This window comes from Prionailurus bengalensis, chromosome B3 (assembly GCF_016509475.1).
Source record: "Prionailurus bengalensis isolate Pbe53 chromosome B3, Fcat_Pben_1.1_paternal_pri, whole genome shotgun sequence".
NCBI classification, from domain to species: domain Eukaryota; kingdom Metazoa; phylum Chordata; class Mammalia; order Carnivora; family Felidae; genus Prionailurus; species Prionailurus bengalensis.
Genome location: NC_057355.1, coordinates 58,977,981 through 59,003,112, shown reverse-complemented (window position 1 = coordinate 59,003,112; position 25,132 = coordinate 58,977,981). Strand labels below are relative to the sequence as shown.

Genomic DNA, 25,132 nt, shown 5'->3' with positions numbered 1-25,132 from the left:
TATACCACATCTTCTTTATCCATTCATCCATCGATGGACATTTGGGCTCTTTCCATACTTTGGCTATTGTTGATAATGCTGCTATAAACATGGGGGTGTATGTGTCCCTTCGAAACAGCATACCTGTATCCTTTGGATAAATGCCTAGTAGTGCAACTGCTGGGTCATAGGGTAGTTCTATTTTTAGTTTTTTGAGGAACCTCCATACTGTTTTCCAGAGCAGCTGCACCAGCTTGCATTCCCATCCAATACAAAGAACTTTATTTCCGGGGCGCCTGGGTGGCTCAGTCGGTTAAGCGGCCGACTTCGGCTCAGGTCATGATCTCGCGGTCCGTGAGTTCGGGCCCCGCGTCGGGCTCTGTGCTGACAGCTTGGAGCCTGGAGCCTGTTTCAGATTCTGTGTCTCCCTCTCTCTGACCCTCCCCCCTTCATGCTCTGTCTCTCTCTGTCTCAAAAATAAATAAACGTTAAAAAAAATTTTTTTTAATTAAAAAAAAAAAAAAAAAAGAACTTTATTTCCTAACCCAATTGTTAACATTTTGCCCCATCAAACTCATGAAATTAACAAACTCAGTGATACATGGTATTACTATCAGATAATCTTCAGACCCTGGTAAATTTTTACCAATTGACCTAATAATGTCCTTTATGCAAATGGATACAATTCAGAATCATGTGTTGGATTTAGTTGTCTTGTCTTTTTAGTTTCCTTCAATCTGAAACATTTCTTCAGGCTTTCTTTGACTCCCATGACAATGACTCATTTAAAGATTACAGACAAATTATTGCAGGATATTCCTCAAATTGAGCTTGTCTAATATTTTCTCATGATTAGATTCAGCTTATGCATTTTTTTTTGCATGAATATCTCAACTGTTTTCTTCTCATCACATCCTTTCAAGTGGTACATGATTTCAGTATGTCTCATTGATAATGATAGTAATTCTGATCACTTGATTAAGGTGGTATAACCATGCTTCTCCACTGTAAAGTTACTCTTTTCCCCTATGTAATAGATATTTTGTAGGGAGGTACTTTGGGTTATGCAACTACACATATTTTGTCAAACTTTCAATTTATTAATTGATTTTTGTCAGTATGGACTCACTGTTCTTATTTTACTCAATGGGTTATGATATGTTGTTATTATAATTTATTTTTATGCTCAAATTTCCTGTGATTTGTTCAGTAGTAGTTAATTCAAGCTGGCTTCTGTGTCCTTTGATATGTCCCATCATTCATGGAATATTTCCTTACTTTCTGGCACAACAAGATGTTCCAGGTTCATCTTGTACTTTTCTTGTTCCAGCCCTAGATTAAGTCATTTCTTCAAGAAGCCCTGGTTCCTATAGTGGAGTATGGTAACCAAGATTTGGGTGCTAGATATACTCTTTGCTATCAGGTGTCACTGTTCCCAGCCCAAGCTCTTTCTGTAGACAGAGCTATGGAGAATTATGTGTGTGTGTGTACACACATATATTTATACTTCTATTTATTTCTGTCTATTGCAAATCATGAGCTCACACTGATCCCTCCAATTTTATCTAACATCACACAGAGTTCATTCTGTTTTTTTCCTTCCATATGTATACCTCTCTTCTCCAATAGTGAGAAACCTTGCTCCCATCATCCTTAATGTAGTACTTATTTTTTCAATCCCTCACTGTGTACCAATCTCTTATCTCTGTGGCTCCCTCCTCACCTGAGCAAATGCTGTCCCTAACATATTCAGGCTCCTATACCCAACACTAGCCTTTAGCTATAGTCATCCTCTTTATCATTCCCAGTCTCCCTCACCTCACACTGAGCTGTGCTAAACACATGTGTTCTCTTCCTCACCCTTTTAGGGCTTTGACACCCCATGTTAATACCACTTCCCTGTGAAGATGCCCTTCTCATCCCATTCAGGTTCTGTACCTGTGTTGCCCTTCCCCCATCCCTACTTTGCCCCCTCCCCCCACCTTACCTCCAATGTGGAGTGTCTCCACATTGGATGCCCTCTTCAGTTTTATGGCAAACTGTTCTATCAAAACTTTCATTTGTTCCTCAGCAATATTTTTTTTCTGGTGAATATTCTTTATTTCTTTTCACTTCCCTTTATTCCTTTATCATGTTTATACAGTTCCTATTGTGGAACTTTATTGATAACTAATGAATGAAGTGAATCACTTTGGACCAGCTATTTATAGACATGACATGAAGAGAAGAGGACAAGGCTAATGGGAAATTCCTCTATAACCCAGGTTGTCTGTAAGAGCTTTTTCTTTTTCTTTTCCTTTTTTTTTGAGAGAGAGAGTGTGTGAGTGGGAGAGAGGGTCAGAGGTTGAGAGAGAGAGAATCCCAAGAAAATCCCTACACAGGGCTCGATCCCACGACCCTGGGATCATGACCTGAGCCGAAATCAAGAGTTGGATACTCAATGGACTGAACCACCCAGGTACCCCTATAAGAACTCTTTTAGCTCCTACTTCTCCCAGCCACAGACAGACAGCTTTCAGGTTGTTTATAACAGCATCTGCCAGCTCCTCCCCATTGTCTCCTGCAAGTAAGACTTGTCAATAGGATTCCCTATTCAACTCTATCTTCTCTGATTCTCAGAATCAAACTAATTCTGTGAGGTTCTATGCTCCCAGCTACACTCCCTGTCCTTGTTACAAAAATGGACTTTGTACCTCAGAAGGAACTCCTCACCTTCAAGCAGTGTGATTTTCCAGCTTTCCCCCTAAGATCTTTATTCTTGACACATTTCTTCTTGTATTCCTGCATTTCAGCAACATGAAATACTGGAAGACCTATGTACACCCCTGGGTTGGGTCCCCTTGCTCACCATGGCCCTGCCACACTGCTGACTTTCAACAATGACCTCTTCCCCCTCTAGGACTCTATGTGTGTGTTGCCTGGAACACACCCTCTCTCTCCTTTGCCTCACTTCTGTGACTACCTAAGTCTTTCAATTACAGCTAATACATCACTTCCTTGGGGGGCAATCTTCCCTTGCTTTCAAGCTGGACTGGGTTTTTCTGTTATACATTTTCATGGTATCCTTTCCTTTTTCTTCATAGCCCTTACCTTTTTTTTTTTTTTAATATTTAGTATTTTTAAAAAAATTTTTTTAACATTTTATTTTATTTTTGAGACAGAGAGAGACAGAGCATGAATGGGGGAGGGTCAGAGAGAGAGGGAGACACAGAATCCGAAACAGGCTCCAGGCTCTGAGCGGTCAGCACAGAGCCTGACGCGGGGCTTGAACTCCCGGACGGGACCGTGAGATCATGACCTGAGCCGAAGTCGGATGCTCAACCGACTGAGCCACCCAGGCGCCCCTTCATAGCCCTTACCTTAAGTATGATAGAATCAATACTTCTGTGGTCATTTATTTAATGGATTCCCCTCCCTGAATGGGGATTGTTTCTGTCTTGTTTATTGTATCCCCAATATTTTATACCTGACATGTTATAAATTACTTACTATGTGTTTACTAAATGAATATATGAATGATCCCAAACCACTGTGGCTCCTGCTCCTATCTTCATACCAAAACACTTTGCCATGAACACCCATGATCTCCTTATGGCTAACTCCACTAACTCCATACTTTTTGATTTCCATCTTGACCTCTCATTGGTATTTAACAGCTGGCTGCTTCCTTCTTAAAACACTGCCTTTCCCTAATATGATTCTCCTTATTCTCAGGATTCTTTGCTGGTTCCTTTTTCCTTTTCCTGCTCCCTCATTGTTGGATGCTGAATGTTTGGACCTGAAGTGTATCTTTTCTCATTCTATACTCTCCCTACATTACCTCCTTCTCTTTTATTCCTTTAAATACAGTCTATTACCAATGGTTTCCAAGTTTAGTATAGACTTTTCAAACCGAGACTTTCCCAGACCTGGTTTATTTCTCCTAGATGTCTCACAGATATCTCAAACTTAGCCTACCCAAAATTACCTGCCTGATCTTTCCCCCAAATCTGTTCCTCCTCCCTCAGTACTGCCCATATCAGATAATAGCCTTCATCCATCCAGTAATCATGTCAGAAATCTGAGAGTAAATCTTCTAGCTACCTTCTCCTCAACTCTTATAAACCAATCCTTACCAAGTCCCTTGCCTAGCTCCAAAATAAATCTTGGACCTACCTGCTTCACTCCATTTCCACTTCCAAGATTTATCTCAGTCACCATCCTCAGCTGGCATGTAGCAGTAACCTTTAGCGGGTCCCCTTGCTTCCACTCTTCTGTGCCAGCAACATTGCCACCACTATCACCAAGCACCTCTCTCCCCTGGATAGTTCTAGACTAAAATTCCTGCTCTCCTTCTTTTCCTAATCTTCCCTGAAATTTGTTAATGACAGGTATGTTACTAGTTCCTCAGGAAAGCTCATTAATCTTATTCATTGCATATGGATTTTACTAGTTTAACTCTCATTGGTAACCTTATTTCCAAGGTCTGCAAGATATTTCATGTTTTCCTTCCTTCCTTCCTTCCTTCCTTCCTTCCTTCCTTCCTTCCTTTCCTTCTTTCTTGTCTCTTTCTTTTGTTTTGTTTTGTTTTTGTTATTCTTTCTTTTGTTGTAAATAACCAGGTTTGAGTAACTGAATAGTTGACCAAATGGAGAAATCGGGAAATCAGAATTTTACAACTGTTCTGACCTTCCGAAAACTAAAGTCCAATGGCACACAGATTTTTCTTGTTAGTATATTGCATTATCTACACCTGAAGTAACCCAGTATTTTTGATAGAATAGATGCTGCCTGGACTAAAGTCTCCCTTTTTCTAAATATGCAATCCTGGAGGATATGCATCCTATGATTTCGTTTTAGAATTCTAAATAGGTTTTCATGGCAGAAATTTATCAACAACTTGTTGTAGTTGTATTCAGGGGAGAGAGTCCCTCAAAGTGTTTGGGAAAGTTAGGCAGAGACCCAGAGAAGCTGTGCCAAGCAGGCCACCAGCAAAGGCAAAGCCAGCACTTTATCCCTATTCACTAAAATGCCTAGAAAAGTCTATTGCTTACCATCATGAATGCTAGTCTCTGTTAGGAAATTATGTAGAAATGTCACACCAAATTGTTTAAATGCCATAATAACAACTTGCTTTTTTACTTTAAAAATGCCAGTTTCTTAAGAATCTTTATCAACTCACTGTTTTATGTTTTCTATAGAGAGCCTTAGTCTTAGAATATATTTCTAGATTTGTCTCCTGCCTTTCCAAATCTCTTTACCTCCAGGCAATAACCTTCAAGACAGTTGCAAAGTGTTATTGCTCATAAGAAAACAAATACCTCTCCAAAGTGTGGTCATTGTGTCATATTTTACTGTCAGACCTCTGCCTTGGTTCTGGTATTCTGTTTACTTAATTTAAAAGTCAGTAAGAGTCTACTTCAAGTGGCTCTCAGCTATTAAACCATTAGGGCTTTCTCCATTGTCAGCTTCACCCACTGGAGAGCCATGTTTGGGAGACTGAAGGAACTCCATAAGCCAAGAAGAGAAAGCTTAGTTTAAAGTTCAGCTTCACGAGTGAAGTCAGGTAACCCTGAGTTAGTCTGTCTCTCCAAGCAAAGCCTGCTTAGAAGCTGTGTGCAGGAAGTGCTGGAGGGACTGGTCAAGTATAGCCTAGCCTTATGGGATAGGTCTCAAAGCAATGAACGTGACTCTACCAGTCCCTTGCAAAAATCCATCCCATTGTTTTGCCACACCTTACCCATCCCCCCCCCAACCCCTGACACATACTTCCATTTTTATCATTATTGGGGTTCCAGAGATTGGTCTACATTTATCATCAAATCTTTTTTTTTTTTTTTTTTGAGCTCCTACACTGTCCAAAACATTTTACCAGATTCTGTTTTTTAAAATGAGGTCTTGGCAAGTATTCTGGAGGAAAAAACAATTGCTGAGGATGTACAGAAAAAGAACCCTCAGGCACAGTTGGTGGGAATACAAGTTAGTGTAGCCACTGTGGTAAACAGTATGGAAGTCCCTCAAAAATTTTAAAAATAGAATTATCATATGATCCAATAATCCCACTACTGGGTACTTATCCAAAGAAAACAAAAACATTAATTTGAGAAGATATAGGCACCCCTATGTTTATTGCAGCATTATTTACAAAAGCTAAATTAAATTACGGAAGCAACCCAAATGTCCATCAACAGATGAATGGATAAAGAAGTGGCATATATATATATATATATATATATATATATACACACACACATATATATATGTGTGTATATATATATATGTGTGTATGTATATATATATATGAAATATATACACACAATGGATATTACTCGGTCATAAAAAAGAAAGAGATCTTGCCATTTGGAACAACATGGATGGGCCTAGAGGGTATAATGCTAAGTGAAAGAAGTCAGTCAAAGACAAATACCATATGATTTCACTCTTATGGTGGACTTTAAGAAAAAAGATTAAAAAAAAACCCACTCTTAAATATAGAGAACAAATCAGTAGTTGCCAGAGGGGAGGTGGGGGAGGGGATGGGTGAAATAGGTGAAGGGGATTAAGAGTACGTTTATTGTGATGAGCACTGAGAAATGTATAGAATCGTTGAATTATTATACTATACACTTGAAACTAATATAACACTGTATGTTATGCTAATTATACTTCAATTAAAAAAAAAACCAATGAGATGCACTACACACCTATTAGAACATCTAAAATTTTTTAGAAACTGACTACACCAACTGTTGGTGAGGATTTGGAAAAACTGGGACTCCCAGCTCCAGTTGCACAGCTGCTGGGAATTAAAGTGGTTCAATCACTTTGGAAAACAGTTTAGACGTTCCTCAAATGGCTAATCATAGAGTAACAACGACCTGATAACCTAGAAGAAATGAAAGCATATGTCCGTATCAAAACTTGTACATGAATGTTCATAGGAACCATATTTGTAATCATAAAAAACTAGAAACAACCCAAATGTCCATCAGTATGTAAATGGATAAACACATTGTGGCACATCACCAATAAAAAGGAATGAACTATTGATATATGCAACTTGGATATATCCAACAACTTGGATGAATCTCAAAACAATTGTGATAAGTCTAAAAAGCTTGGGGTGCCTGGGTAGCTCAGTCAGTTGAGTGACTTCAACTCGGGTCATGATCTCATGGTTTGTGAGATGGAGTCCTGTGTTGGGCTTGCTGCTGTCAGCACAGAGCTCGCTTGGGATCCTCTGTGGCCCTGCTGTCTCTACCCCTCCCCCACCTCTCAAAAATAAAGAAACATTAAAAAAAAAGGCTAAAAAATACCCACTTTTTATACTATTTATATAAAATTCTAGAAAATGCAAACTAATCTGTAGTGAAGAAAGAAGAACAATGGTTGCTTAGGATGGGGAGAGGACTTTTGAGGGGGATACATTATGCTCATTATCTTGAATATGGTGATGGCTTCATGATGTATACATATATCAAAACTTACTGTAGTATGTACTTTAAATATTGGCTATTTACAGTATGTCAATTATACTTCAATAAAGCTATTTAAAAATTTAAAAAAAGTAAGACACTTAATAGATTTTTGTTTTTGAAAAGTTAAAAATTCCTTCATTTTTTATTCCTGGTACCACTACCACAATTTACAGGACAATATACCTGATGTAATGAAAAGAAAAAGAAAAAGCTACAACAGATAAAAGACCTCAGGAATGCACATCTAATTGACACTACATTGCCTTCATCAATAGCTGCACTTTTTGCCAACTGTGGCTATGACAGTCCTGAACAAGAAGGGGTTCCTGGTTAAGCTGCAGAACTTTTCTGATTATGGAGCATCGTTCCTTCTGTGGCAGATTTTTGCAGTTCCTCTAATGCACTGGGGACGACTGTCTCAAAGTAACCTGTCAGCTTTCCTGACAACACCTTGCTCGCTCTCCTGCTAAGAACTGTAGCCCTTTTCTTCTGAAAATTTTTAGAACCTTCTGCTACCATATCCATCACTTCCACCACCAGATCCATAACCACCACCATAGGGACTGCCCGAGCTTCTTCCACCAAAACTGCCCCCTTTCATGGGTCCTCAGCTTGGTTGCTGTTGTCCACTATAATTTCCAAAATCATTATAGTTCCCACGACCACCATAGTTACCACCTCCAAAATTTCCTCCTTCATTGTAACCATCATATCCTCCACCACCACCACCATACCCACCGCCTTGGTTTCCATATCCTGGTCCACCACCACCATAGCCTCCTCTGCTACTATAACCAGGACCACCACCACAGTTGCCACCATCACCTCCAAATCCATTGTATACACCATCACCTCCTCCATATCTACCTCTGCTGCCACCACCTCCACCGTAGCCTCCTCTTCCACCAAAGTTTCCTCCACGACCCATAAAGTTGCCAGATCCACCTCCACGACCTCTTTGTGATCCAGCAGACTGCATTTCTTGTTTGGAAAGGGCCTTTTCCACTTCACAATTACGCCCATTAATAATGATGGTATTTCTGAACAATTTTATCAACTGTATCATGATCATCAAAAGTTACAAAAGCAAATCCTCTCTTTTTTCCACTCTGCCTGTCCTCCATAACTTCTTCCATCTTGCCATACTTTTCAAAGCAGTCTCTCAAATTGTATTCTTCTGTATCTTCTTTAATACCACCAATGAAATTTTTCGTCATAGTTAGATGGGCACCAGGCTTTGCAGAATCCTCTCCAGAAACATCTCTCTTTGGTTCCACTACATGTCCATCACCCTTGTGTGGTCGAGCACACATGGCTGCATCCACCTCTTCCACGCAAGAGTAAGTCACAAAACCAAAACCCCTGGAACGTTTTGTTTGGGGGTCTCTCATCACCACACAATCTGTGTGTCCCATTTTTCAAAACGTTCTCATAAACTATCATTTGTAGTTTCAAAGCTCAAACCACCAATAAACAGTTTTCTCAACTGCTCTGGTTCCTTTGGATCATGCCCCCCGCCCCGCGCGGCAGAGACAGAGTCCGGCTGGGGGCAACCAGGCGGTGGTTTTACCTCCATTTTGAGACCAGACTCGCCTCTTCCAACTGGAGCTCAACATGGGCTAGACTTTTTTTTTTTTTTTTTTAAGAAATAAAGCCTTGCCCTCAGTGACCTTCCAGAGCATTTGGGGAAGGGATGATTACAGGTTGAGGAAGGAAAGTACAGGTTGTGACCCATCTGTGGAGTGTGCAGTGAGTGCCACAGGGTTATCTCCAAGGGCTGTGTGCTGGGGAAAGTCTCCCAGGGGGGATAAAATGATCCAGCAGAATGTCTGGGTGTGGGGAGAGGCTGTAGGGAATGAAATCCTGAACCCTACTCTCAAAGGAGGGAAGGGCCTTTACAGACTTAAGCCAGGCCTGAGGGCAGCTCTCCCCTTGGAGTAAACTTTCATTGTTTCTGAGGAAAAAGAAGCCTGAAGGAAGAATGCACGCAGAAGTCCGGTTTCTATTACCAGAAGCAGAGCCAGTTAAGAGAAAAAGGGTTTGCAGATTCCATTTCATAGCTTCTTCACTCTGATGCATGGAGCCCATGAGATGGTATGTCAATTCATTCATTCATTCATTTTTTTTTAATGTTTATTTATTTTTGAGACAATGCGAGAGACAGAGTGCAAGCAGCGGAGGGGCAGAGGAAGACATAGAATCTGAAGCGGGCTCCAGGCTCTGAGCTGTCAGCCCAGAGCCCGAGGCAGGGCTCAAACTCATGAACCGTAAGATCATGACCTGAGCCGAAGTGGGACGCTTAACCGACTGAGCCATTGGTTCATTCTTACTTGTACCGACTGACGCATTCGTTCATTCTTATTTGTACCGGGCACTTTGCTGGGTGCTGGGGATACAGGGCCCACATGAAGGTTGCATCAGTGTAGTTCCTGTTTCTCAAAGTGTAGACCGTGCCCTATCTGCAGCTTCAAGATTTCCAATGCTAATACAAATACAGACCCCTAGGCCTCACCTCTAGGTAAGACGGAGACACACCTTATCAGAATCTCAGTGCTAGCCTTCAGAATCTGCTCCACATTGCAGAACCCCCTTCTTCTGCAGCTCAAGTCTGAGGACATTGGTCTGGTGGCTGACGCCTCTGCAGATTACTTTCAGGACAGCAATGTTCCCTTGGATATGACGCCGACATAAACAGCAGCGCCTGCAGACGACTGTGGAGGACCGGCTTCGCCTCTCCCCTACCCCCTCCTCTGGCCCCTCCTTAGGCCCCCCTCCCCCAGCGCCCCGGGGTAGCGCCTGAGGGAAGCAGGAAGGCCCCGCCCCCCCACGCTAGCCCCGCCCAGGTTGTCAGAGACGAGGAAGCCCCGCCCCGGCCGGGCGTGCGCCTTTTCTGACAACCAGGGCCTCCCAACCCTTACCCCCAACCCTCGCGGGGCTGTCACCAGAATCACCACGCGTCCTGCAGACTGCAGCCTCGACCCGGGAGGGAGACAGCGACATGGCGGCGGCCAAGCCCGAGAACCTCTCTCTGGTGGTGCACGGACCCGGAGACCTGCGCCTGGTAAAACGGGAAGGGGAGTGGGAAGCCTAGCCGGACCCTGCCCTGCTGGCCTCAGAACTGGGCCAAGCCGCCGTCCCAGCTCGCCAGTTCCAGCGCTGCGCTGGGCCTGTACCTCTGTGCCCTGGCCGCCCAGATCAGAGCTGGTTACCATGTTGGGGGGAGGGGATGGCTGGTTTGTAAGGTGCTAAGAGGAAGGTTCTTGTCCAGTGCCTCCCGGAACCCAGCCCCGTGGCCGGCACGTGGCCAGAGCCTAGAAAAGTTGCAAACTGATTGAAGCCTTCTCCCTTCTTTGCCAGCTGCAGATTCGCAGTCTAGTCTCTAATCATTGCACTTTTAAAAAGAGGTACCAGGAGGCTGCCTGATGTAGGATATGCTCTGAATTTCTCTGAGCAGACAGTGCAGGGCAGAAAGGAGGGCCACATTTAAAAGATGTGGAACTCATATTTAATCTCTCTTGTCTGGGGCTGATTACACATCCTTTGCAGGATTATTACGATCACAAGAGTACCCAGCACTAACTAGGGACCCAGAAAGTGCCAGTTTCTGTCCCTTTTCCTTCCAGCACAGGTCTCCGTCACCAGGACTCATGGTGTTGCCTGTGCCTGTGCCAGACTTCTGTATCTGAATAGTGTCCATGTCTCTAAAGGTTCTTTCCTCCTTGCCTCCCTTAGTCCCCATTTGGTTCACTTTCCAGCCATTTTCCTCTTTGATCTGGCTCTCATGTTTCTTTAAGAGCGTTAAGGGTATGTCCACCATACTTCTACCTCTGCTCCCTGGCTCATGGGGCCAAAGTTAAGGGAGCTGCAGGATCAGCCCTGTGGTCATGCCAGGGGTCCCTTGACAAACTCCATCTCAGATGGGCCTGGGATGGCAGTGGGTGTGTGGGACGGGTGCCAGCCATCTCTACTGCTCCCTGGCACCTCCTTCCTCAAGAGACTATGCACCACAATCTAGATGGGAGAGACTCAGGAGATTATCCAGATTAACAGTTCTTGACTACTTATGAATCTGTGGTCTCTCTCCTCACAGAATTCAAATAGATTGAGTTTAGCAGCAAGTTCAGAGATTTTATGGACTTCCTTTAAGTCCCTCCATCGACCTTTAGAGGTTTGTGGACCCCAGACCAAGGACTCCTGCCCTGAGTCAATTCTCCTATCTTCTCAGTTGAAGAAAAGTGTGATTCCTGCAGTGCCTGGGTGGCTCAGTTGGTTAAGTGTCCAACTTTGGCTCAGGTCATGATCTCTTGTCCATGAGTAAGAGCCCTTTGTCGGGCTCTTCTGACAGCTCAGAGCTGGGAGCTGCTTTGGATTCTGTGTCTCCCCCTCTCTCTGCCCCTTCCCACTTGTGCTCTCTGAAAAACAAATAAACATTAAAAAAAAAAAAAAAAAAAAGACTGTCCCCAGGATGACAGACTTGCCCAGATGAGAGCTCAGAGGTTGACTCCCATTCCAGTGCTCTCCGCACTCACTGTGGAGTCTCACCCAAGGTCTTGAATTAAAATGACACTATTAGTGTTTATTGCTATAACACGAGATGAAATTAATAGTAAGACAACGTGAGGGCTTTGCTGGAGGCTGCACGGAGTAAAGACCTCACAGGGAGGGGTCCTTAACCTAGGACCTAGGGGAGAGGTCCCAGAGGAGATGGATGCTACTTGACCTGGTTCTTGAAGGATGAGTAGGAGTCATTCAGGCAAATAAATGCAAGAGCAAGTGCCAAGATATGTGGAGTACAAGATTACAGGTTCTGTTTACCGGCCCTGCAAATAGTGTGATGTACTGACTGGAGGGTGGTAAAGCTGGAGAGGTGGACAGGACCTGATTCTCCGTCTGCTCAGGGCCTGCTTTAAGTCCTGGACCTGATAAGTAGCAGAACTAGAATTGCAACCCCAGGATCTGCTTTGCCTTAACTCTTAAACTCAGCCTGTCCCACTGCTCAGGCTCAGATGACTTCTTTCTGTCACGGCTGTCTAGAACAAAGCCTTGAAGATTGGAGGGAGCGGGAAGCCAACCTTAAAATTGATTTTATAAAAAAAAATAATTTTTTTAAAAACTTAGGAGTGACTGATGGCTCAGTCGGTTGAGCATCCTACTTTTTTTCTTTAAAATTAAAAAAAAATTTTTATTTATTTTTGAGAGAGAGAGACAGAGACCAAGCGGGGGAGGGGCAGAGAGAAAGGGGGACAGGATCCCAAGCGGGCTCTACATCTACAGCAGAGAGCCCAATGTGGGGCTTGAACATACGAACCACGAGATCATGACCTGAGCCACCCAGGCGCCCCTCTTTAATTTTTTTTAATGTTTATTTATTTTTGAGAAAGAGATGGCGTGGGTGGGGGAGGGACACAGAGAAAGGGAGACACAAAATCTGAAGCAGGCTCCAGGCTCTGAGCTGTCAGCACAGAGTTTAATATGGGGTTCAAATTCACATGACCGTGAGATCATGACCTGAGCTGAAGTTGGACACTTAACCAAGGACACTTAACCGACTGAGCCATTCAGGTGCCCCAGCATCTGACTTTTGATTTCAGCTCAGGTCAGGATCCCAGGGTCCTGGGATGGAGCCCCATGTCTGACTATGTGCTGAGTGTGGAGCCTGCTTGAGATTCTTTCTCTCCCTCTACCCCTCTCCCCTGTTCATGTGCACTCTTTCTCTGTAAAATTTAAAAAAAAAATCATCTTTAATTAAAAATTTTTTTAATCAACTTTGCCTTAGAATCTACTCTTGATTAGGGATGAGTTGGGGTGGGTATATCCTAAAGGCTCTAGAAAATGCATGATGGGCTAAAGAATGTAGCCTGTGGTTACACTAAAATGGTTCAGGGTGGATTCATGAGGGCCTCAGGTTTGTTTGAGAGTAGGATGTGGTGGGATCATTTACTAGACAAAAGAGTAGAGTAAAATATTGAGGTCAGGTTTGAGTGTAAGATGTCTCTAGGACACAACATCAAGGTGTCTTTGAGAAATTACCTTGGTTTTAGGAATCGGGGGTGCAGGGTTGATTTTTTTGGGGCTGGAAATGTAAGTTCAGGAGTCATTTGCTTCTCTACTGGGCAGTACTTCACCTCCTCCCCACAAGGCATTTGGGAATGGGGAGAGGGTTTGTCACAGTAACTGAGGGGCAGACTTCATAGAGTTAACAGCACTGTCCTGTTGGAGGAGTCAACATGGTGGAGAAGTAGGGGGACCCGAAGTTCCCTCATTCTCAAATATAGCACTGTCCAGCTCAACAAAATATTATTGCCTTGCCCAAAGTAGCACCCTAGTGGGAAATTGTGGCTGGATGAACTTGCCTAGGCTGAGTAGGACATGTAGAGTGAGAAAGCAGCAAATGGAGGACACTACCCTGGAGAGAGCCTCACACTCAGGGGAAAAGGCAGAAAGCTGTCAGCTGAGAAGAGTGACCAGGGATGCCTATGCTGCCTCAGATACCTGCGATGCAACACAGACCTTCCTGGCCCCTCACCACTCCCTCCAGAGAAGGACCCCCTTCCCCTACTTCCATAGACTATCTTTACTCTTCCACCCCCTTCTGTGAGGTGAATAGGTAAGTAGATTGGGACTGGGGATTGGTACTGTTAGTAAACCAGAAAGCAACAAGGAGGAACCTTGGGAGCACCTTGGGAGGGAACACCAGTTTTTCTTTCTGTGGGAGAACCAAAATGAAATCCAAGAGTTCCTGGGCAGAGCAGGCTGTGGCCATTTTGTCCGACCAGGCTCAGGGTCCACTGATAGAAAGGGCTGTGCCTCAGGAACTCATGTGAAGGGAGCTGTCTGGGGGGAGGCCAATTTCTAAAATCTGTAGCAGGATTTGGAAGCGTTCTGAAGCAGGAAGCAAGGGCTCGACCCTTCCCAGTGCTGCCATCCCACTTCAGGACAGCCCAGAGACCAGCCAGCAGCCATGGCTGGGCTTCTGTGGGGGAAATTTAACCTGGGCCACTTGAAACTCCTGCCATCTTCCACCTGCTGGGAGGAAACAGAACACTTAGCCGTTTTCCTGCTTATGGAGAAGGCTGGATTCCCTCTTCTTTCTTGATGCTGTGGCCCCAGGGAAGGAAAAATTAAATTCCTTGCCTGTTATGTAGCTAGTGATGACCTCAACCACAGCAAGGGAAAGGCCAAGGCAGCTTCACCTGGGGATTCAGGCCTCCATGGTGCCTGGGCTCCAGGCATTTTGTAAGTTGCGTGGTAAATCAGAGAGAGAGAGAGAGAAAGTATGTGCACCTAAACACACACACACACACACAGACACAGGCACACACACATATACACTGCCTGGTGGTTTTCATTTATAATGAGAAAAACAAAAATGTGAGGTAACAAAAAAAGACTGACTTTTCCCTCCCTATTTTAAATAGAGAAGGGAGCAAGGGGAGAGGCAGCCAAGCTGATGCATAAAGAGGCAAACAGCCTGTCAGCGAAAAGTGTCAGCTCACTGAGGTCCTCTTAAAAAGGAAACAGTAATAAGGTCACGAGCCAGGTTGAGGCCCAGAGTGGGATTTAGTGCCAGCTCTGCTGTTTATAGTTGTGTGACTCGCCAAATTACTTTCTGCTTCAGTTTCCCATCTGTATAATGGGGATGACAGTAGTTCTCATCTCTGGGGTGTGTGGGGACTAGATGATGTCAGGGAGCAAGAATTCTTGTCTCCTCAAAGGTCCTAGCTGGACTAAGAATCAAATTGACACAAGACAGATTAACAGGAGAAAATAAAATTTAATAGCATGTGTCCAGAGAATCCATACAGACAATGGAAACTCCAAAGACAGTCAGGCAAAATGAGGTGTATGTGTCATTCTGAACCAAGGAGAAAGGGGATAGGGGCTTGGGACTTCAAAGGGAATGAATGTAATTCACAGAAAAATGAAAAAGTAAATGTTTGGTAAATAAATGTTTGCCCTGCCCTATAGATAGATAACTCAGATAAAGTTTATCTCTGGTAGTAGATAGCCCTTACTCTGTAAAGACCCTCTAATTTATTTATTTATTTATTTATTTATTTATTTATTTATTTATTTATTTATTTTAATGTTTATTTTTGAGAGACCTCGAGCTGGGGAGGGGCAGAGAGAGGGGGGCAGAGGATGCTCCTCACTGACAGCAGAGAGCCCGATGTGGGGATCGAATCCACGAACCCTGAGATCATGATCTGAGCCAGAGTCTGATGCTCAACCAACTGAGCCACTCAGGCACCCAAGAGTCTCCAATTTAGATTGTTCTTTGTAGTTAAGAGAGGGGCAAACGTTTCTCCTGAGCCCACAGGATCTCAATTCCCTTCAGCTCAAAATAATCCCACATATGCGAAAATGGCCCACCTTGGGGCAGGACCATTACAGTGGGATGGTGCTGTAAAAGACCCAGCCTTATGGAGCTCGAGTCCTGCATCAGATGCCCTACACATCTCAGCATAAAAAGAGATGAGACCAACACCTACAAATGTACGGACAATCTTTTTTTCTTTTTGTGCTATGTGGACAATTTTTAGCCAAATTATAATACATGTGGGCCCAGGAGATAATCTTATATCCATCTGTATTTACCAGTCAAATTACTTTGTGTCTCTCTGGTCAGTCTTGAGAAATCCAGAAGTTGCTTTGGATTGGGAAATGAATTCTCTTTGAGTTACTAGTTCATGAAGTTGAGATATAAAACAGTCAGATTAGTTTTTTCCACAGAAGCTGTTTTTGGTGGGGGGAAGAGGGAGGCTTTTTTTTTTCTTTTTTTTCTTTTTTAATGCTCTAGGTTTCACTTGAAAGGTAAGGGAAACAAAGAGAGAGCATGTTGAGTGCCTACTATATCCCAGGCATACGCTGGGTGCTTTCATGCATTGCTTCACAAACTATCCCGAATGAAGCACCAATTTTATATTTTTAGCTGTGAACTGACATGCTTGTATTGCTGCATTTTGATGTTGGGGCAATGTCAAATGTTGTAAATATTTGTAAATTCTCCCATCAGTTTCTGTAGGTGTTGCATCAATAATAGACGTAGTACTAGGTCCGTATTGCATCAGGAAAGTCCACTGCACGTCCACTTTATCTGCCTTACCCCTGAGAGCTCTGCCAGATTTCAGGCACCAGCATCTGGCCAGGGAGAATGGAACAACCCAGCCCCCACATCCAGGAAGCTGAACAGTGGGTTTGGGATAGGGGATAGTCAGATTTTTGTTTTACCATGTAGGGGAGGAAAAGTAATTTTCTTCCTATGCTTCTACGTTATTGGCCGAGACCCCTTGTAATAAAAGACAGATTTTTTAAAATGTATTATTTTTTTAAGTTTATTCATTTTTAGGGCGGACACACACACACATACACACACACACACACACACCCACATGAGAGTTGGGGAGGGGCAGAGAGGTTAGGCCGGATCCAAAGCAAGCTCTGGGCTGACTGCAGAGCATCTGATGCAGGACTCCAGCTCACGGATCATGACCTGAGCCAAAGTCCTCAAGCCAAGATGCTAACCAACTAAGTCACCCAGGTGCCCCTAAAAGACAGACTAACAAGAGAAAACTAAACAAGTTGTTTTTAAAAAAATTTTTTAAATGATTATTTATTTTTGAGAGAGGCAGAGACAGAATGCGAGGGGGTTAGGGGCAGAGAGAGAGACAAACAGAATCCGAAGCAGGCTCCAGGCTGTCAGCACAGAGCCCGACCAGGGGCTCGAACCCGTGAGCTGTGAGATCATGACCTGAGCCAAAGTCAGACGCTCAACCGACTGAGCCACTCAGGTGCCCCAGTAAACAAATTTTATAACTGTACCTCCTATATGCATGGGAGATATCAGGAAAACTGAATAATTTCCAGAAATGGCCTAAGCCACCATCTTAAATACCATTTCCAGCTAAAGACAAAAGGTCTTCTTAGGGTGAGGGAAACCAGTTATGGGAGGTTTCAGGAAAAAGCACAGTAAACAAGGGTAAGGTTGTTATGCAAATTTAAATCTGTGCCTTCTTCCTAGAAAACTATCTAGAGAGATAGTTATCCTTTTCCTGGAACAGAGAGGGAGACACCCTTACAAATGGAGATTTTCCTTGTCAGCATAAATATCTTACAGAATTTACATAGTTTTCATGGGGCGCCTGGGTGGCTCAGTCGGTTAAGCATCCGACTTCAGCTCAGGTCACGATCTCACGGTCCGTGAGTGCGAGCCCCGCCTCGGGCTCTGGGCTGATGGCTCAGAGCCTGGAGCCTGCTTCCCATTCTGTGTCTCCCTCTCTCTCTGCCCCTCCCCCGTTCATGCTCTGTCTCTCTCTGTCTCAAAAATAAATAAACGTTAAAAAAAAAATTTACATAGTTTTCAGATATTTTCCTATTCAGCTGTTTGTTAAAAATAATCAGCCTAAAATAATTCTTATTCCAAAGAGATAAATTTTGGGATGACATTTTCCTCTGGAGGAAAGAACAAGTTAAAGGGAAAATAGTCATTTTAGAATGATGGGTTGATGTTTAATTATAAAGGGCAGAGGAAATGTACCAGCATGGAGCTTAATTAAACATTAATCAGGCCCAATGAAGATGAGTTTTTGCACTTTGAGGAAATGTGTTATACCCTAGATCAAAAGATTTGATTTGAATCTGTACAAATTTTATTTATTTATTTATTTATTTATTTATTTATTTATTTATGAGGTGGGACAGGAGGAGAGGGAGAGAGAGACTTTTTTTTTTGAGAGAGACTCTTAAACTGACTGCATGCCCAGTGGGGATCCCAATAGGGGGCTCAATCTCACACTGTGAAATTATGAGCCAAAATTGAGAGTCTACTGCTTAACTGACCCCGGCACCCCTGTAATAATTATTTTTAAAGTAAAATAATTCTATGACTGTAATATAACACATTGAAAATATCCCATCCTTGCATATGTACTTTACTGTTAAGATTTGTGGGTAAGGACAAGGGGATTATTTAATGCGGGGGCATCAACACTGGCACCTCCAGTGGTCCTGAGCACAATGTCTTTTTCCCTGGTTATTTTTGCCATCAGCTGACAGAGCTAGTATCTATAAGATCACTTTAAAGGGCCCTGATAGGCTTCAAGTATCAGCTGGATTACACTGGGAGTTTACTCTGAGTGGGGAAATGCTGGCTACTTAACCCTTTAACACCTGAGCTAGATTTATCAGTCAGAGGCACTGAAAATAGACTAAAACTCCTTCTGAAAAAGGGAAAATCAGGTAGTAGCAAATAGCCCAAAGAAATACCTCTTCCCTTATTTTAATATTTTAATTAATATTTATTTTAATATTATTAAACAATATTATTTAAATTAAATGATATCATAATTTAATATTAAATATTATTAATATTTTAATATTTATTTTAACAATAAAACAAGACCCAAACCAATAAACAACAGGAAATTAAATCCAGCAAATCTGGCCATCTCTGCCAACCGCTAAGGAAGGACAGTGCCTTTGTCTGCAGGAGGTCCAGAGGCACAAAGCTAACACATTCCCCTACAAGCAGCAGGAGCAGTCAACAATACCACAAATAGGATCAGAACATTTTATGTAATAAGTCCTAGTACTACTAAGAGAGGTAGTAAAAGTAGCCCTATTCTGAAGGGAAAAGATAGAATTATGGGTATGGGGGGAAATTTATCTTTCAAAATTGCATGACAAAAATTAAGGAGGAGAAATATGTACTCACAGTATTGGCATCCACTTGATCTTTTAGTGTGGCTGTTAAAGCTGGCAGTTTTCTCGGGGTGCCTGGGTGGCGCAGTCGGTTAAGCGTCCGACTTCAGCCAGGTCACGATCTCGCGGTCTGTGAGTTCGAGCCCCGCATCGGGCTCTGGGCTGATGGCTCAGAGCCTGGAGCCTGTTTCCGATTCTGCGTCTCCCTCTCTCTCTGCCCCTCCCCCGTTCATGCTCTGTCTCTCTCTGTCCCCAAAATAAATAAACGTTGAAAAAAAAAAGCTGGCAGTTTTCTCAATCAGATTGACATTAAGAACACTAATTACTGGAGGAAAAATGTTCAGATTTTGTGAAGTGATATTCAGCTTAATGTTATTTTTTTCAGTGTTTTTTATTATTTTTGTAATGCTTATTTTTGGAGAGACCATGTGTACAAGAGTTGGGGAGGGGCAGAGAGAGAGGGAGACAGGATCCAAAGCAGGCTCTGCTGCAAGGGTGTGCTGGGAATTGCAGAGGCTTGCTGAGAACATGGTGGCCAGAACATAGAGTTTAGGATTTTACAGGGCCACTGGGCACTTTAAATTGATTTGCATTTTATAAAGATTGTTAGCAGAAGAAGGCTGGTTGGAGCCCTGAGGGCTTGGGCCCGAGAGTGGCTCAGTGGACTTTGGGAGAGTGTTCAACCCTTCTACTTTGACCCCAAGTTTGCCAGGCCTAATGCAGCTAGAACAAAGTCTTTTTTTTTTTTTTTTTTTTTAATGTTTATTTTTGAGAGACATAGCGCAAACAGGGGAGGGGCAGAGAAAGAGGGAGATACAGAATTTGAAGCAGGCTCCAGGCCCTGAGCTGGCAGCACAGAGCCGGGCGCAGGGCTCAAACTCATGAACCGTGAATTCATGACCTGATCTGAAGTTGGCTGCTTAACTGACTGAGCCACCCAGGCGCCCCTAGAACAAAGCCGTTTATGACAAAATGCCTAATTAGGAAATGTTTGGATTTTCCTCCCACGCTCAAAACATGCTCAAGGGAAGAGGAAAATTGAGGAGGGAGGGAAGCCAAAATAAGGTCTTCTGCTCTCTCCTGCTGTGTCTGTGCAGGGCAGCCAGACAACAGGTTGTCTGGGTACAGATGGGGGTGGGAGGCGAATGTGGGCTTTGAGGACCTGGGGTGAGGCCAGCCTCTAAGCCCTCAGTCTAAGGCAGGGAGGTTGGCCAACACCTTCCCACAACTGGTAGAATCAGGCTTAAAACACTAGGCTGGAATCCTATATCACTTTCTCCCAAATTCCAGCCTTTTAAGAAAAGCAGTTCAAGTCTCTTAATACTGATGTGACAAACAAGGGAAATAACAACTTCTCCCCAAAACAAATTTAAGAAGTAACCCTTTTCAGAAGGAAAAGGACAAGGCTGTCCAGAGCTGGTTCAACCATACTGTGAATTAATTATAGAAAAAATAACTTTGATTCTATTTCTTTTGTAATAAGACCTAACTTATTTACTATGAGCCAGGCACTCTATTTTCTGAATATCCTCATTATACAGAGGAGGAAATTGAAGGCACAAAGAGGTTATGTAACTGCCCCGAGGTCATGCAGCTGGTGGAGGGGAGCCTCAGTTTGCACACAGACATGTTGTTCCAGAGTCTGAGTGCTTCACCCCTGCTCCACACAGGTCAGCTGCCGGAGGGAGAAGGCATCTTCCCTTGATTTCTCCTCATGTCGAGGCTGTTTCTGCAACCCAAGCAAGATGTACTGAGGGTATATGAACTCAGATGTGCAGGTGGAAGTAGAAGATAAGGGGCTATGAGGGTATATTTGGGAGAGAAATATTTAGGCTAACTTGAGAAAGTATATTTAGGAAATACAAGATAGCATTTAGGATACAAGAGACACCTGGGAGGATTCCATGTTCCCACAGAGTTCTTTTTTTTTTTTTTTTTCTATTTTTAAATATTTATTTTTGAGAGAGAGAGACACACACACACACAGAGTGTGAGTGTGTGTGGGGGGGTGTGTGGAGGGACAGAGAGAGAGAGAGAGAGAGAGAGAGAGAGAGGCAGGCTCCAGGGTCTGAGCTGTCAGCACAGAGCCCCACATGGGGCTTGAACTCATGAACGGTGAGATCATGACCTGAGCCAAAGGAGGCTGAAGCAACTGAGCCACCCCAGCGCTCCCCCACAGAGTTCTTCATGAAGTACTTCCATGACTTATTCCAGGAGGTGGGAGGAGACCTGGAGGGGATGGAAGGATGTCTGTGATGCATTTCTGACTTGTGAAAAATGCTGGAAAAAAGTTAACTCCTCCTTATCCCTTTGTTTACTGTTACTCCCAGAAAGGTAAGAAATACTGTTTAGGAAAGCTTGAATATGCATGATAACAAAACTTTGGGGGAATGGAAGGGCGATGAGGATAAAAGGGGAAGTTGAGGGATCTCAGACGGGCTAAGAAATGGGTGAACAAAAGAATATCTTCACTGAAATCTGAGACAGAAAAAGGAGATTAAGTAAACAGAGGACTGTGGCCAGCGTCATACCAAGGAACCACAAACGAAAAGCAAAGTTTTTTCAGTGACCCCGTTGTGATAACTTTCTACAACACGAGCTCTGCAGCCATGCTTAGGATAACATTTACAGACTTAGGGACTGATCTTAACATGGTCTTGTGCTTCTGTGGCATGTCTCCTGCAGAGAGGGGAGTCAGGAGTCAAGCTGAATTGTAAGAGTGGTTAGAGTCAGCAAGAATGAGAATGAAAAAAAAGTTGGTTTGCAAGGAGAGGTATGTAAGTTCTCCACAATGTGTGATTTGCTACCAAGGAAAAACCATGCTGTCAGCACAGCGCCCTCTAGTGTCTCTGAAAGTCACTGCAGCTCTGTGGGGGTGGGACGGCCAAAGTTGGTCAGCTCTGTTAACCTCCAGCATATGTTTACAGTGGTAATCTCTACTGACTCAGGGCCAACTGTTGGCTTTGAGCTTGATTCTTACCCCTCTCCACCCCTAAATGGGTATTCAGGGCTGGCCTGGTTGGAGGTAAGGATATGAAGAATATGCTGTGGATTTATCTCTTGTTTCTTGAGAAGTTGCCTAACAGTGCCTTTACCGGGGAGGATGGGATGCTGTTCCATGTTTGAAATAAAGGCCTTACTCTTTAGTTTCAATTAACCTGCAGTTTAAAATCTCACCCAGTATAAGAGAAACAGAACTTTATGTGGTAATCCCTGATGTATAATGTCAGAGATGGGACTTGCAACTCTGAGAGGTTTTGGTGACAGCCAGCTATCCTGAGTTGCCCATTTTTAGATGGACTCCCTCTCCCCACCCTCCTTCCTTCCTTCCTTTCACAGGTAGCCAGTTTAAGTTATCAAGAGATGAAAAACTGCCTTGAGAAGTGTTTTCCCCACATCAAGCTGCTTTGGATATAGTTCCACCAATTTTATCATAGTGCTGCCATGGGCACATCACTGTGAGGATGAACTGAGGTGATGCATGTGCAGCACTTAGCACAGGACCTGGTAGAAAAAAGTTGGTCAATGTTAGCTAATCAGCATTAGCAATTGTCTCTTTGGACTTGGTTCCACTGGGGACAAGGAATTCAAATTAGCATCAAGCTATATCAACAGAAAGGTTGGTAATCTGAGTTGAGTGAGAACCACAGACCTTCCTTGGTGTCCGTCATGGACAGTGGTTACATAACAAGAACAAACCTCTCTCCCTCCCCTCCATGTTTGAGGCAGTACACTGTACCTGGTGACTGAAGAGATTGAAGGCATGGTCTTTGGCATCGAGGTTATTTTGTTAGCAAAATAGCTCGGGTGTCATTTACTGCTACCCTATTAAAGCATCTGGGGGAGGCTTTCTGAAGGGGGCAAGCTTTGAGCAGTGCCCCTCCCAGACAGAGCACTGTGCATGGGGCCCAGCCCCAACATTGTCATCACCTGTCTGGCTGCTTCTTGCATCACCCTGGAAGGAGAAAAGGCATCTTCTACCCCTGGAGTGCAGTGTGGGATGCAGTGAGGCAGTTGGGGAATCAGGTTTAGTCCTGGTTTATCCACTCTGTGGTGGTATGGCTTTGGCCAAGTTATTTAACTTCCCAGCCTCAGGTTTCTCATCTGCAAACTGTGGGCCATGTGCCATGATGTGTGTGAAGCCAGAATGTTGTCTGGCACATAGTTGTTACAGTGAACATTTTACATTCCTTCCTCTTCTTGGCTGCCTTCAAAGAATTCATAAAATGAACACTTGGATTTAGCCACTCATTGTCCTTCCTTCTTGTCACCAGGAATTTCCTAGCTAGTTAGCAATGGGAAGAAATGTTGGTTAATGTTAATAATAATAATAATAATAATAATAATAATAATAGCTGTGAATGCCAGAATAGCTCAGATTGGTTTTGTTTTTTGTTTTTTGGTTTTTTTTTGTTTTTGAGAGAGAGAGAGAGAGTGCAGATGAGTGAGGCGCAGAGAGGGAGATGGAGAGAGAAGCTAGGCTCACCAGAGGCAGGGCACAAGCTCACCTAATTCAGGGCTCCAACTCACAAACCATGAGACCGTGACCTGAGCCGAAATCAAATGCTCAAGCAACTGAGCCACCCAGATGCCCTAGATTGCTTGTTGAACCTGGAGAGTAGTCAAAATGCAGGTCCTGTGTGTTCCCAAAGGGCATCTGAAAGTCCACATGGGAGGTTTCAGAAGAGAGGACCAAGCAATGGTCCGTGTGCTGATGTAAAGGTATGAGTAGAGATCAAAACCCTCACATAGAATTACCACATACCCTATCCTTTCCCTATAAGAGTTTCCCAGACCAAACAAATCTGTATCTTAAGAATGTGGTTTTTGAGGAGGGCAGGATCTGATAGGAAGACAGCCCAAACATCCTTTCTGCCTAGGGGAGCATATATACGTTTTATTAGTCCGGGGTAAATTGCATCCGTGGGTGGGGTGAGGTCAGCAGTTAGAGTCAGCACTATCTAGTGTGTCCCCTCAGGCATTCACCTGGTAGCAGTGTGGTCTGAACCTGTGTTAATTCTTAGAAGAAGCATTTGAATGAAACTCCACATTAATTAAATAGTTGAGGGGCACCTGGGTGGCTTAGCCAGTTAAGTGTCCAACTCTTGATTTCGGTTCAGGTCTTGATCTCAGGGTCATGAGTTCAAGCCTCATGTTGGGCTCTGCAGTGAGTGTGAAGCCTACTTAAAAAAAAAGTTGAAAATGTTCATAAGGGAAAGTTATTGTGCATACTAAATAGTTTTTCTATTTTATTTCCTTTAGGAGAACTATCCGATCCCTGAACCAGGACCAAATGGTAGGTCCTTGGGACACTTGACTTACTTCTTATTATTTACCCTGGAGACACCTGTGCATTGCTCCCTTACCCCCCTTTTCCTTCTGTTTATTACTTTACCTCCAATTAAAAACTGTGTTTTTGTTAGGCTGTAAACCCAGTCTGTTATTCACAGCATGACTGGATAGGTTCAACTTGACTCCTACATGGAATAAAAACAGTGATAGACCCAGAAGAGTTACCACATCAGACTGCTGACTTGTCCCAGAGTTTTTGACATTAAATGTCTTCAATTTCTGGACGAAAAGGCAGAGTTGTTCCTTGTTTGACCTAACAATAGAGGTAGGTTAGTTACTCTCTCTATATAAGCTGCCGCTTGGGTGGCCAAATCTTGTCCTAACCCTAACCCTTACCCCAGTTTGGAAAATGAGGAAGTCCACAGAACTTAATCTCTTAGTTAGAAAAGAGAGCGTCATTGGAAGAAGACTAGGACTTTCTGTCCAGTGGGGGTGGGAGGGGCTGTATGGAGCAACACCCCACCGTCAAAGCACAGACAGCGGGTGAGTACTCTGGGGCAGGGTTCCTGCCACCTTTGTTCCAGTCTTCCGGCCTCTCACCAGGTGAGCCTGTGAGGCCCAGCTGACATGCACATTTCCTTGAGTGGTGTCTGTACCTGGGGAAGTCATGCCGCCCTGTTGGCGTGGGCAAGATACCTGCTGAC

The 25,132-nt window shown here is 43.6% G+C and overlaps 1 protein-coding gene and 1 pseudogene across 2 annotated transcripts in view; one reads left to right on the top strand and one right to left on the bottom strand.

The window, feature by feature from the left end:
- Positions 1 to 7,891: 7,891 nt before the first annotated feature.
- Positions 7,892 to 8,943, bottom strand: LOC122467848 (annotated as a pseudogene).
- Positions 8,944 to 10,277: 1,334 nt separating this feature from the next.
- The window catches only part of SORD (sorbitol dehydrogenase), a 37,456-nt gene continuing 22,601 nt past the window's right edge, over positions 10,278 to 25,132 (top strand). Inside the window, exons 1-2 of one of the 2 annotated variants that reach the window (XM_043555531.1) lie at positions 10,278 to 10,497; positions 24,399 to 24,432. In XM_043555531.1, coding sequence (XP_043411466.1) covers positions 10,435 to 10,497; positions 24,399 to 24,432 — 97 coding nt within the window. In that variant the 5' untranslated portion in view covers positions 10,278 to 10,434. The remainder of the gene's footprint in view (positions 10,498 to 24,398; positions 24,433 to 25,132) is intronic. The other variant, XM_043555530.1, reaches the window with a different exon arrangement.